Source organism: Anopheles arabiensis, chromosome 3 (genome assembly GCF_016920715.1).
Source record: "Anopheles arabiensis isolate DONGOLA chromosome 3, AaraD3, whole genome shotgun sequence".
NCBI classification, from domain to species: domain Eukaryota; kingdom Metazoa; phylum Arthropoda; class Insecta; order Diptera; family Culicidae; genus Anopheles; species Anopheles arabiensis.
In genome coordinates this window covers 77,379,248-77,394,656 of record NC_053518.1, presented here as the reverse complement: position 1 = coordinate 77,394,656, position 15,409 = coordinate 77,379,248, and the positions used below count along the sequence as shown (strand labels likewise).

The 15,409-nt window shown below is 45.1% G+C and overlaps 1 protein-coding gene across 1 annotated transcript; it reads left to right on the top strand.

Annotated features, from left to right (window-relative positions):
* The first annotated feature begins 842 nt into the window (after nucleotides 1–842).
* LOC120904348 (oxidative stress-induced growth inhibitor 2-like) lies at nucleotides 843–2,167 on the top strand. Its single transcript, XM_040314265.1, has one exon. It carries the CDS (start codon nucleotides 875–877, stop codon nucleotides 1,931–1,933), a length of 1,059 nt encoding a protein of 352 aa, XP_040170199.1. The 5' UTR covers nucleotides 843–874; the 3' UTR covers nucleotides 1,934–2,167.
* The last annotated feature ends 13,242 nt before the right edge of the window (nucleotides 2,168–15,409 follow it).

Below are 15,409 nucleotides of genomic sequence, written 5' to 3'. Positions count from 1 at the left end.
AGAGTTTCACGCCTGTTTCTGAAACTGATGACTGCTTGAGACTTCAGTATTGTCTGCATAGCTTCACTTCTTGGTGCAAACTAAATCGTTTGAGTGTCCTCGTCAACAAATGCTCAGTGATTATGTTCTCGAGAAAAAGATTTCCGTATCCTGCCAGCCTTCGCCACCGTCAGGATCACGATCTTTGAAAGAGAACAGGTCGATGCGTTTAGAGTAAATTGACACAAAACCATGGGACAGAAAGCCATGGGAAAGCACAGTGGGACATGAACGGTGCTGTTTTAAGACTAATAAGCTTTTGGTTCCTCCGGAAAGACCGTTGCAAACGGTGGTGATTCGTGATTACAGAATGGCAAACAATGAAAAAGTCTATCAATGTTTCTGAATACAAAGTGGTCTCACATTACTTCTTCATACGTCTCCATGAGTGTTTGGCCGCAGCAAATTGAATTTTTGGAATATTCTTTATACAAAATTCGTTCGTCTATTACCCGTTTTTTGTAAACACTTTTTCATGAAACTGTCAAAAGCGAGCTGAAAATGACAACCTAGCAACGGGCTTTACATCGACCTGTTCTCTTGCAAATACCTTGGTCAGGATGCACGATTCGCCGGACAGCTCAGCAAGCAATGGATCCGAACCTGCGCCGACTGGATATCACTGCCCGGCTTACCGTTCGCGGACTGAGAATCACGCCATCCACCGGTGGCAGCGGCTGACGGTGACGAACCCGTAACGTCCGAACCGATGCCGTCGGTTTGCGCCCGCTGCAACAGCGAGCAGACGAAGCGTGCCAAACGCACCGGACAGAAAGTGGCCTTAGCTAGTAGCCCCTTTCGCTTCTTTCCCTTTCCACCCGTTAGATTCAACCGAATGACGAACAAACGGTTCGCGATCGTGTGCCAAAACCTCGTCCTGGCAAACGGTGCCTCCGATCTGGCGAACCGGCTCGGCGTGAAGGGTGAGGGGCTGGAGATGCCGTGGGTGAAGTACGAGCTGCCCCATCTCGAGCGGGCGCTGGAGCAGTACGACGAGCCGGGCCGCTCCCAGCTCAAGCCGGTGCTGATCGTGGGGGCGGGGCTGAGTGCGGCCGACGCCGTCACGATCTGCCGCTCGTCCGGCATCCCGGTGGTGCACGTGTACCGCAACCGGACGGCCGGGCTGGCCAAGATGCTGCCGGGCAACGTGTATCCGGAGTACCACGAGGTGCACAAGATGATGAAGGACGCGAACCGCAAGCACGACCTGTACACCCCGCTGCCCGAGCACACGCTAGTGGATCTGGCGGGGGCCGGCCGCGTCACCGTCCAGCACCTGAAGACGGGCGAGCGGCGCGTGCTGGACGTGTCGTACTGTGCGATACTGATCGGGTCCCGGCCCGACCTTCGCTTCATCGCCACGCTGACGAAGCCGGCGGCGGGCGGGGACGGCAACGCCTGCCCCGACTCGGAAACGGAGGACGACTTCGGGCGACCCCCGGTCCAGCCGCTCACGATGTGGACGTTTACCGAGCAGCTGCTGACCTCCTGCCTCGGCCGGAAGCTGTACTGGCTGAAGCACATGTGTGCCAAATGCAAACACATCAACCTCACCGATAAACCGCGCCACCAACATCACAAGCAGCAGCAGCAACAGCAGCAGCACTACAACGCACCGGCGCTCAGTGCGGGCGGCGGTCACTGCCAGCATCAGCTGGGGGAGTCCAATCTAAGCGCCGCCTCGGGGCTGGGCCTCGGCGAAGATCCGACCAAACCGATCGACTGCAAAAACAATCCAATCGAGGTGGATAAGTACACGAACGCGGTACTGCGCACGGCCCATCCCGGCCTGTACGCGATGGGACCGCTGGTGGGCGACAACTTTGTGCGCTTCATACCCGGCGGTGCGCTCTGCATTACCACCGCCCTGCACAAGCACACGGAAAACGATTGATGGGCGCGGGGCAGCTGCTAGAACCGGCCCCGACGACTGGACGTGGGTTTCATTCAATTTGTGTGTGTGTGTTTTTTGACTCCCACTGATCGAATCGGGCCCCTCGCGAGTGGGTTTTTCGATCGTTATGGGTATGGGTTCGCTCCCGCAAAGTGTCTGCAGTGCGTGGCGAAATGCGTCCATTGTGGCCGTGGGAGATGAACGCGGATCCTGCACAAAAATGAAGAAGAAAAAAATGCTTATCGGTTAGCATTTTTAGCATATTGTGTTATTATCATCATTATATCGGCACCAACGTCACCTTCTGCCACACGGGAATGAAGGTTTTCGTTGGACGAATAACGACCCGACTGGTTACGATGGGTGAGGGAGCGTTAAACACGTTGATTGATGATTGGGACGGCGTGGATGATCAGTTCACCGAATACGTCAATTGAAGCTGCCGCTGTTAGTAGCTTATCGTGCGTGTATATAAACATTTTTTAAATCTAACCGACCGAAGTTCTAACCGCGCGTAATGCTAATACTCATGTTTAACGGAGCGGTTCTGTTGCACCGTCGTACGGCACGGCAGCAAGTGTAGTTCAATTTGTTTGTATCAATCAAAGGAAGATTGTAGCTCATTTCGGGTGCAGCAAACCCGACTAGGGGAAGAGGCACTCGAAGAGATTAGTTTTCACGTAGATAAATTGTTTATATTATTTTAAACTTAACGTTTTTTCTCCCTAATGTCCTACAATCCATACCTAGATGCACTTGGTTTTCGCACCCGGGAAGAGGGAAAAACCCCGCACAACAAATTCGCCTTGCATGCCCCAAAAACATTCCCAGCGCGCAATCTACGCCCCACAAATACTCTACTACGGATAGCACTAAGCTGCCGGGCTCGACGAGATACGGCGAAACTGTTAGAGCCGACCGAAGGGCCGACCAATATTCGCCTTTCGTGGTGTTTCGCTTTAATGGTAGCTTCGGTCTAGAGTTTTTCTTTGCCTCTTTCAAAGCTTCACTTCGGTTTGGAGTACACTTATTGCCCGTCTGTGATTTAGTTTCGGCTTTACTTATGTAGAGCATTTTACGTTAGAGATAATTTATTTTTCAGGAAGCAATCCACGCTTGCACACACTACACATCGACCCGGTCTAGTGAGACAGGATCGGTGGTACACGCGATCGAAATGCTTTTGTTTTACATTCAACACGGTTGAGTGTAGTGCGGTGGGCCTCCTTATTTTGTCCGTAGTGTCCTACTGCCATCGTTGTAAAACCCCATTTTAAAGCAACCGAACACTAGCGCGGAACCTAAACCTGCCTTGGCCGCTTGGTACGAGTCCCATCCAACCATCCGATTCCAGTTGCTAGAGACGACTCTCATCATACTTTCCTGTTGATTTGACAGAAACACAAGGGCAGGCAGTTAGATTAGGGAAGCGGGATGTAAGCATATACCCGGTTCTATATAGATACATTTACTTCCTGCTACCGTGCAGGCGACGTACCTCGGTAGTGTAGGAAACGGACCCAACCTGTAATTACCAACGTGTGTAACATTTTGTGCAGATGTGGATGTATGCAAATGTTGGAAATAATGTGTAAGAAAATTCAAACAAACCAACCAACCAACCGCTCTTCAATTTATATCTCTCATGTATCGTTCCCGTGCCGCTGAATGCTGAATGTTGTGCGATTATTGTACACCCGTTTTCCTACGAATGTAACCGAATTCTAAAGTAATTACGTTCATCCTAGCTAATGCACACCCGATTGCAGGGGGATGAGGTGTAAGATCCGTTAGTGGAGATCGAGTAGGAAACCTATATGAACAAACCTAGTAGCAAGAGGCGACAACCTAGAGACTGATCTTTGTACGTTTTAGAACTAGTCCACGAGTACGTTCGGGTGCGATCGAAAGCGATCCGTGGTAATGCGCTCGAACGAACCCGGCATATGTTGTACTTTCCAATCGTTTTCCACCGTCGTGTAAGCGTTGCACTATTTCTTTTTCATTGATTATCCAACCGCTTCGTTTCCATACATCTACAGTTGGAGGAGTGAAATTAAAATTGTCTTTTATTCAATTCAAAGCAGGGTAGACTCAAAGCCAAACGCCGACATTTACAATGTACCCAAACATACACAATTTTACTGATCTACTCTACCGCAGCACCTATCGTTTCACAAGTTGCACATATAAACTGTTACTTAAATTGTATTATCACGATATCATCGTCGTCAATCGTGTTTGTGTGTGTGCATGTGTTGGTTGGAAGGTTTGGAGAATGGAGAGTGTTTTGTTTTATTATTAGCCATTAATAACCCTTTCTTATTGTAGAGAGAAGATTATAGAACTTGTGAGAAAATATAACACATTCTCCCTGCTTGCCATGCACTCACCAACGCACAATCGACACTGTGGAAAACAGTTGGAAAACAAACAAACAAACACCCCGCAAATCAAACGTTGCGAATCAAAACATTACGTCTTTAGCGTAAGCTGTTACGTTTTGCTCTTCTTTTATGGAAAGTTGAAAATATAATACAGAAAAAAAGAAACTCAAATAATCATTAGCTGGTGTAGGTGGTTTTCCACTTAAATATAATTTACATATCCGAAACCCTGTTTGTTTTGATATTATTTCTCAAATGCATGAGAGATGCTTCTGGGCAGTTAGAAGGCTACATGTGGCGAATTCCGCTCCAATGCGGCTTGGCATTTGGTACCCGTATGGTAAGGTACCGTGGTTTGCTGCCATACGTACGGTCTACCATTGGGCAGTTTTGTAATTCAGAGCTTTACTAGAGCCTATGGATGTTTTGGGTAGCAAATGGCATTAAATTTGAGCTCCTAAAAATCGTAAAAATACAAAGTCTTGTGGATTTCTATAGATAGTGAAGCCCACAGAGCAAGCAAGATTCCACTCATAATATATCCTCAGATTTCGCTGCTGATGTCGTTGTCCGCAGTGCTGAAAAATGTCACTGTCAATGTGATACAAAGTTCTGACCGAAACAAAATCCATGACAGCGTCACATAATCAAATGTAATAATCAGTATCAAAAATCCTGACTGAAACGAAATCCTGTCAGCGTCACGAGCTCTACTATGATGAGCAGAAGTGAGACTAAAACAGTTGTTGCGACCATCACACGCTTGGTGACATTTTATGCAACCAGTCATGGGAGATAAGCCGTGCGTTCGTGTGGTCCCAAGCAACAAAATGAGTATTTTGTTGCTTGGAACCACTCGCCAAGAATGGTCCAAGAATGTCGTGATTATCATACAGAGAAAATGTCATGACCAAGTGAGGGACCAAGAGTTGGATGCTACAACAAATGTCACCAAGCATGTGATTGGCCACACCAACTGTTTGAGTCTCACCTCTGATCATCACAGTTGAGAACGTGACGCTGACATTCACTTTGCTTCAGTCGAGATTATTTATAATTAATTTAATGATATTTTGCGGCCCTGGTTGAAGCTATTTTGAGTTGGGACTAAGAAAGACTTAGGGAAGTATCACCATATTAAGAGTACCCCTGACAAACCCAATCATGCAACAAGGAATCTACTCATGTCAAAAGAGAAGTTTTTTTGCGATCATTTAAATGACAGGATGCATAAAAACTTAACTGTACATGAAATCTCATATCTATCCAATCTCATCCAATCATGTTTTGAGTCAGTTCTAGTTAACTGACTGTAGCTATATGTAGCATGTACGTGTTTCAATGGTATATCAATAATGGAGTCAAACTTTGGCCAGTTATGTTACGCTAGTTACGAAGCTTTGTAATGGGTTGGGCGATAGCTATGGTCGCCATGTAATGAGTTCGGAAGATAGCTACGGTCGCCATATGATGAGCGTACAGCTGTACCTCAAGTACCATGGAATAACACTTTGTTCGAAGCGGACTTTTCAACACTTGATTGTCCAGGCGATCATAGAAACCTTACTGGAAACTTTACCTTACTGGAAACGTTGGAGTTTAGAAGCCTTACCTTGGGTAGGGGGACATAACTACACTCTTGAAATAAGTTGGAAGGCGTAGTATTAGGAAGCGTAACGTCCTATCTTGGCAGTCCAAATGAATCTGACTTGCCACGGTCAGAATTGGTTTTATTTATACTCAATGAGTTTCGTACATTTGGTTTTGCAATGTGTTTTTGGCCTAATTCAAGGTTATTGATATGAGGTGCAATTTATACTTCGTATCGGAGTGTCTGTCATTATGCCTATGCCTGCACTTTTAGTGTTTTACGAAGGTTCTGGAAAGTATGAACTGTTCTAGCTAAAGAACGGATGCGTTCTTCGATTTTTGACTACACTGCGCTTTTAGCAATAAGTTGCTATGCGTTCTCTGTTTGCCCACTTTGCTGCAGTAACGCTTAAATTGCTTATGTTGCGCGTTTCGGTTGTTTTCGATAAATGTGTCGCAATGGTTTTTTCTATGGACGGTATGGTCTGGGTGTGTTGTTATGGTGTGGATTGATTTGCTGATGTGTTATAATGAATGTGTTGCAATGGTGTGATTTGGCTTTCCGAAGTGTGTTACAATGTGTCTATAGCTGATAGTGTGTATTATAATAAGTTCAGTATAGCAGATATGCTACAGCTTATTTTATGCGTGCTCGGCACTGCATGATCAGAGGTTCGAGCGTTATCGCTGTTATCCTTTAATGTAGTTTTATAAATTCGCTCGGGTGGGATTATCAGTAATCTATGGTGCAAACACCAGATAACGATATTCTACGAATTTTAGATAAATTTTGTTACCTATGCAGCCAAAGACGGTCGAAAGAAGCGCAAATAGCGATAAGTTTCCTACCAACCGTTGAAGTGTACGCACCCAGTTTGTGAATGTGAATGAGCAATTGCTATTCAAGTGTTACTAAGGACTGAATTCTTGAAATGATTGTCAATTTCTCAATTTCTCGTGTGAGAGTAAAACTGTAGTTCTGTGTAAACATGGAAAAACAATGCGTGATATGAATGATTGACGAATGAGCCAGAATTGATGTGTGAAGAGTGAGTTCTTATTTGTGAGTGAACTTTTCTGAGTTTTTTGATTCGATAACGTCGATAGAACCATCTCAAACAGCACTGTGTAAGTAAATGGCTGAAATTGAGCGTTGACCCTGATGTGAAGTGCTTTTAGATGTGACTTTTTAAACTCGTGTAGTCACTCACCATCAACAGGACACATCGAAAGCTCTTTTGAGACATTACTTCTCTATCCAATTTGAAAAACACCTGTTGCAAGCGAAGTTTTCAAAGATGAATTGCAGTTCTGGGAACTGTATCCAGACATATTTGAATAAATGGCTATGATCGGGACACCCGTGACGCTTGTATTACCGAACATGACCAGCAAGGGAGGAACGGTTGAGGAAAACGACGAGTTGTTTTGTGATGGTTTTTCATTGAAATGGCCCGCGAAACGCTTCACAATAATTTATTGTCCAAATTTCGCGTATGAAGGATGATTATTATGAGAAGGTATGAGGAGATTGAGGTATTGAAAGTAGAATAACATTTGACAATTGTATTCGATATTGCTGCATCATCAAAAGCTATATGCGCTATTCCCAACAATCGGAAGAAGAAAATTAGTTTCATAAACAAAAATTGTGCGAGTTCTTCGGGCCACACATGTGGTTATCGCAAAGAACTAGAAATTATAGCAGCTAAAATATCGGGGTGAATATTTTAACGTTAAACTTGACTGGGAGGTTAAAAGTACATCTAGTGACTAATGAAATATAACAATTTGCCAAGTCCTTTGACGAGCACAATTTTAGATCAGATATCTGTGACTTTTTGAACACAGTAGTAAACAGTGATGTCTTTCTAAGATGAATTCTCAAGGGACCTACAACTCTGACCTCTTTCATGGAGCTGTATCTTACAGAAACAATTCATCTTGAAAAAGACTTCATATATGGAGCACAGGAATGGCCCTAACTCCCAGGAAACGTTCTGTCAAAATATTATATGAGATCCCATATGGAGCACAGACATGACCCTAACGCCCAGGAAAACTAAGAATAATAATCCTCATTAATTTAATATTTGCTTGTATTTCGGAATCCAGCAGATTTTGCCTTTAGAGACCAACAATAAAATACACTAGCATCATAGAGGGTGTAGAATTCTGGTTCGGTGTTATATTTATTCGCCCGTCTTCGGCGGTGATTCAATAACAACTGTCACCTATTCTCCCTAGTTGTACATGCTGTCCCTCTCTGTCACTGCTATTGCACTCTACAGAAGGTAAGAGCTTTTCGATCTGTCCCAGGCTTGTTTAGCTAACATCAGACGAAAGCAACGAAACTTTATGAACAAAAGTACGTGTTTCGTAATTATGTACTACTCCACCACTAGAACAACAGGATGAGCATGTGTACAGCAATAGAATTATGAACTGCTTTCAATCATTCATCTCATGGCCAGTCGTCCGCTCAAGTTATTATCTCTCTCAAGGAGTTATTCAAGGAACCTACGGGGGGACGGTCCATATGAAGCTTGAACCCATGGCGGGTAATGGGTTCTCAAATAGACGATTGTACGACGGGATCGATTTATTTATTTATTTATGATAATTGATCGCGCAAATCCCTACGTTGTGTTATATTTTTAAGAAAACCAGAACACGCTTTCACAATTTTACATACTTTATTTAACGCGCGCTGTCGAGAGCCGTTTCTCCTTCGTGGTCGGTTACAAGAACGAATATCATTATGGCAGCTTATTCCCGCGATCTAATTCCCTACCAATACACACAAAAACAGCACCTGTCAATCGTTTCGTTTATCGGTGAAACGCATATGCAAATAACGCAATTGAAATATTTCACTCGGAACTAAGGGCATTTAAAAACATGAAACGTAAACATACTCCCCGCCTTGATGGGACATCAACAGCAAAACAATAACAAACTTTCACCTGTCAAGGCGGCTCCGCTGCTAATAAACATGTGCTCTCCGCTAAACGTTCTCTAAACTGTGTGATTACTAGTTGGTAAAACGCAAATTTTTGTAATCGGACGCTTAATCGTTCCCTTGGCGGTACGCAACGTTACAACTCGTACAAGTCCGTCCAGTCCGGGGTGAGTATCAGTTATACGCGCTAACGGCCAACGTGTGGTAGGGAGTAGCTCGTCGACCACAATCACCATCCTTCCAGGCTGGATGTCATCAGCTCGTGCGTTCGATCGCGGGACCTTCTGCATTTCCTGGAGATACTCCTTCTGCCAGTGCTTCCAAAACTTCTGCACTAGTAGTTGAAGCTTCTGCAGGTGCTCGTAAGTGTTCATAGGTACGTGTTGGAAATCGGGATCTGGCAAGGCAACCATGGACGTGCCTATTAAAAAATGAGACGGGGTTAGTGCAGCTAAATCATTAGGATCATCAGATACCGGCAATAGAGGACGAGAATTCATGGCAGCCTCGATCTGATGCAGCACCGTATAGTAGCCCTCGAAGGAAAGGCGTGTGCTCCCAAGGTGACGAAACAGATGACGTTTTGCAGTCTTCACGGCAGCCTCCCAGAGACCGCCAAAGTGTGGTGCTCGCGGTGGTATCATGTGCCATCGGATACCTTGCTCAGCACATGATTTTGCGATGGCGCCCATCTCGGCCTCATTGGACAGCCGCTCGAATAACTCCTTCAATTCGTTCCTAGCTCCTTCAAAGTTCTTCCCGTTGTCTGAGTGCAAATGCTCTGGTAAGCCTCTCCTTGCACAGAATCTTCTTAGGGCAGCTAAAAACCCTTGCGTGGACAAATCACCAACAAGTTCCAAATGGACTGCCTTTGTAGCAAAGCAGACAAACACGCACAGGTACGCCTTCAACGATGCGGCACGACGATGTACTGGTTTCAAGTAGAACGGTCCAGCATAATCAACCCCAGTAACTGCAAATGGTCGACTCGGCTGCACTCTTCCGGATGGCAGCTGACCAGTTTGCTGCTCCACAAGTGCAGGTTGGTAACGATTGCATCGATAACAGCTTCTCACAACGCTTTTGACAAGCATTCGTCCATTCATCGGCCAAAACTCCTCACGGATGTGTGAAAGTAATACACGACCTCCACCATGCAGCAATACACGATGCTCATGTTCAGCAATCAAACGAGCCAACGGGTGATGTTTTGGGAGAACCGCAGGATGCTTGGTTTGGAAGGGCAGTTGCGCAAAGTTTAGCCTACCGCCTACTCGGATGATTTCCTTTTCGTCAAGGAACGGGGTAAGTCGATTTAAAACTGAACGTTTTCTCACTTGCTTTCGTTCTTTTAGATCCCGTAATTCTTCGGCGAATACTTCACGCTGCGCAAGACGGACTAAAACGTTGACGGCTTCTACTCGCTCTTGAACGGTGAGCACTTCTGCAGAGATTGCATCCTCATTCACTTCATTCGTCGAAATATCCGCAGAATTGTTGCTCCTTTTTTGCTGAACAAGTTGCCGAAGGTACGTGGCAAATCGTAAACAATATGCAACAACATTTACAAGGCGAGTATACGATGACCAACGCAGGAAAAACCAATTGTAACTCGGCGCCGTATGAATCGATGTCTGCAACACCTTCAGCGCTCTCTCTTCATCATCTCCTTCAGAAGGATCGGATACGGGCCAAAACTTCTCTGAGAGCGCGAGCCACGAAGGCCCATGTTTCCACGATCGACTCTCGTTAAAATCAGCAACTGACATACCACGAGATACTAAATCAGCTGGGTTCTCAATTCCAGCAACGTGTTTCCATTTGCATCCGGCGGTAAAATGCTGTATCTCGGAAACTCTATTGGCAACAAATGTCTTCCATGTATTCGGCGGCATCTTTAACCAATTTAGACAAATTGACGAATCGGTCCAAAACCACGATCCATCTATCCTCATGTCGATAGCACGCTTAATGCGGTTATGTAAGTGCGCAGCAAGGACGCAGGCACACAGCTCAAGTCGAGCGATGGATAACCGCTTTAGTGGCGCTACTTTGCTCTTCGATGCCAGTAGCACAACACGAACAACACCAGCTTCCTCCGACCGCACATAAGTACATGCTCCGTACGCAGCGATGGACGCATCAGCAAACGTGTGCAGTTCCATTTTGGTTACATTAGGAAGCAACACATAGCGATCCATGCTACAATTGGTCAAAGAAGATACCTCGCGTTGAAACTGCTTCCATTTAGCAACAATACAATCAGGCAAAGGATCGTCCCAATCGCACGAAGACACCCACATCTCCTGCATGATGATTTTGGCGCGAATGATTATTGGAGCCATCATTCCTAAAGGGTCATACATTTTAGCTATAGTGGAAAGTACTGACCGTTTTGTTGCGACTGCACTGTCTGGCTGTATCATGCAATCAAATTGCAACACATCTTCTTGAGGCTGCCAGCTGATGCCAAGGGTTTTCACCGTTTCATGGGTAGCGAAACACAACGATGATTTTGTACCGATCTGCGAATCATCCAAACCCTCAAGCACCTCTAGACGATTGGACGTCCATTTTCGCAGCTCGAAACCTCCTTTGCTCAGTAGAACGCTCAACTCTTTCCGCAACTGGATGGCAGCTTCGATGGATTGCGCTCCACCGATAAAATCGTCGACATAAAAATTCTTCTTCAGCGCGGATCCAGCAAGAGCGTAGCCAGCACCTTCATCCTCTGCCAATTGCACTAACGTTCGTGTCGCAAGAAACGAAGAAGGAGCCAGTCCATACGTTACGGTATTCAGCTCATATTCTTGCAAAGGGTGTTGTGGTGAGAATCTATACAAAATGCGTACAAGAGCCCGATCATCAGGGTGCAGTAACACTTGCCTATACATCTTGGCAATGTCTCCAACTAATGCAACACGGTATGTGCGAAAACGCAACAATTGATCCAGCAAATCATCTTGCACCACTGGGCCAACGCAAAGCGATTCATTAAGAGAGAAGCCACTTGTGGTTTTCGCCGAGCCATCAAATACTACCCGTATTTTGGTCGTGGTACTTGTTTCTTTAAATACAGGGTGGTGTGGCAAATAATAACATTCTGTAGGTTCCGGCGTTCCTTTACGTACTGCAGTCATGTGCCCAAGATCCAGATACTCTCTCATGAACGCGTGATACTCCTCCTTCACTTTTGAATCGCGTTCAAACCTTTTCTCCAGAAGGTGAAATCTGCGCTGTGCTCCTGACTTAGATTCGCCAAGCCTCAGTCCAAAGTCAGGATGACGTGGCATGTGTACGATATATCGACCTTCTTCATTTCTCTCCGTCGTCTTCTGGTACAGCTCTTCACACCTCTTTTCTTCGGGAGAGTATCCATCTTTATTTTGCAGCGATTCGATCTTCCAAAACCGCTCCATACTTTCTTCCAGCGATAACATGCACACGGCTGCAGATACTTGTGACACAGTAGAATGAGGAGGAAATTGTGCAGTTGCTGAGCCGGCTACGATCCAACCAAATACACTCTCAATCAGCCACGGAAGTTGATCAGATAACTGCAAACGCGCAGAGGAGGGGAACAAAGAGTAATAGTGTTTAGCCCCTATGATCAAGTCAACTGGCTGCGCTTTATTGAATTGAGGATCTGCTAACACGATTCCTTCTGGTATTTTCCAATCAGCGATAGATACGTCTTGAGCAGGAAGGTTAGCAGTTAACTTGTCCATCAACAAAAACTTCATTGTGCAACTAAATGGTTGCTTCTTCGACACCACTTCAGCTACGACCGCTTCTCGAGCATGAGATGTACAACTGCCAGCACCGTTGATTTTTACATTCGCTCTCTCTCGTGGTAGTTGAAGTAAACATGCGAGCCTTTTGGTCATTAAGTTCGGCTGCGACGCGCTATCCAGCAAAGCGCGAACCGGATGTTCCTGGCCAAATGCGTCAACAATAACTAATCGCACAGTGAGAAGAAAAACATGCTCATTTATCTCGATGTCTCCAGCGGCATTTTGGCTGTGCACGACAGTTTCATTTATGGCTTTGTGAGGACCGGGAGAGGCTGACATCGCCATACTAGATTCCGTTCGGCTTTCTGGTGCGCTATTCGAACCGCGATGCAACAAAGAATGATGCCTCTCTCCACAATGTCTACAATTATGTACCGCAGGGCAGCTACGTACTACATGTCCTACCTTTAAACAATTGTTACATACCCTCTTCGTATGGACTATCTGCATACGTTCAGACAGCGGAAGGCGGATAAACTTGTAACAGTTTCCCAGCAGATGGTCATGTTGGCAGTGTGGGCATTTTCTCGTAGTACTCGCAACAGACGAGCAAGAAGAAAGATGCGTTGGCGTTCGTCTCATCTGTGGGTAGGTAGGCTCTCTGCTCGATTGATGGTTCATGGAGATTGACTCAAGTATTCTCATTTTTCGTTGCAGGAACTCGATCAAAGTATTGTAGTCAGGCGTTTCTAATGTGGAGGCATGATCTTCCCACGTTTTTAGGGTCTCTTCTGGCAGCTTGGTGCACAGCACATACTCTAGCATGGTGCTCCAATGCTCCGTTTTCTCACCGAGTTGCTGCAGCATTTTTACATGACGATCAAAATCGTCCACGAGCTTATGCAGGGCCACATTAGATTCCCTAGTTACACGGGCCATACAAAATATTGACTGCAGGTGTCTTTTCTTTTGCAGATAGTCATTAGCGTAGCGATCCACCAAAGACTTCCAAGCTATCTGATAATTTCCTGCGCATAATGGAACCGATTCAATGAGCTTCGCAGCTTCACCCTTTAATGCAGCGCGAAGATAATGGAATTTTTGAATTTCCATTACTTCGGAATTGTTGTGTATAAGCGCTTCGAACGTGTCACGAAAAGCAGCCCAATGCATGTCGTCTCCACTAAACTCCGGTAGGGCAATGGTAGGCAGTTTTATGCCGGACACTGCCACGCTGCTGGCAGATGAAGTAGCGGAGGACGCGTGCGGCAAAAGCGCACTTAACGATGCTCTCGTGACGTACAGCTTCTCTTCGATGGCAGCACGAACTTGGCCTTCTTCTCCACGTAACTCTGATGTTGCCAAGTTTTCGATATGCTGCTGAACATTGTCGAATTCGGCCGCCAGATTCTCAAGTTCCGCAATTCGAAACGGTACTTGGGAGAAGTCTCTAGCAGGAACGTAGTTCGACACGAAAACAGATGCTCGGTTCAATTTCTCTTCCAGGGTTAAGCGGCGGGAAAGCAGGAGCTCCATGTTGGCCATTTTTGATGCGCTGAGGACGATGAACTAAGATGACGATTTTGCGCGCGAAACCACTCGACACTTTAACCGACGTGTAGAATACGGAAATATCGGACGCGAGACGCGGAACGCGGGACGGGGTTACAACACGAACGCGTAAATGTTCAAAGAATCGTATCCTAACGTAGAAGACGATTTACACGACGAATAAATCAAACACTCACGGAAAACGTAACGCACAAAATCTTAGTCCTGATTTTTGAAAATGGTGTCCAAAAAAGGTGTGGCCGAAAAACTGTCGCAATTGCTACGCAGCAAACGTACAGACGTAGCAGGACAAAACACGGGCGCACAAACACTTTAAACCAAAAAACGCGAATCAGCAACTAGCGAAATAACGATGTGTAAGGTTCACGATTTAACCGAAAAGAATGTTCACAAACCACGAAGGAGAAAGTAGTGTCACAAATGTTCACAGAAAGACGGTACTGTGAAGGGACGGAGCACCAAATAAACGGACAAACAGGCACAAAAGTTATGTAATTAAATTTCCGCAGCAATCCTGGTCACGGCACCAATTTATGATCGCGCAAATCCCTACGTTGTGTTATATTTTTAAGAAAACCAGAACACGCTTTCACAATTTTACATACTTTATTTAACGCGCGCTGTCGAGAGCCGTTTCTCCTTCGTGGTCGGTTACAAGAACGAATATCATTATGGCAGCTTATTCCCGCGATCTAATTCCCTACCAATACACACAAAAACAGCACCTGTCAATCGTTTCGTTTATCGGTGAAACGCATATGCAAATAACGCAATTGAAATATTTCACTCGGAACTAAGGGCATTTAAAAACATGAAACGTAAACAATAATAATTAGTATCTCAATGATAATCATAACTTTTATAGGTTCAGGATTATATTTCAACCCGAAGTGTGTTTGAATGTTAATTAAGTAAAAAACGTTTTGCACATAACTAATTATATTTTATTTTGTCAAATATCGTAGGATAAAGTACAAAACAATCCAATGGAAACATCTGTACAACTGGTTCTACAAAATTTCAACAAATCAGCTTTCATCACGTTTTTTTGAGGACCAAGTTCTCGCGGAATTCTTACCAAGGCTAGCATCTTGATAGTATTAGGAAGCTACTCATCTTTATCAAAGGTAAAAATACGTTTCCACATAAATCGAAATTAGCAGATCTCTTATATCATTTAACCTTAAGCTGCAGCCGTAATATGTTTATTTTACATTGCTTTCAGCAACGA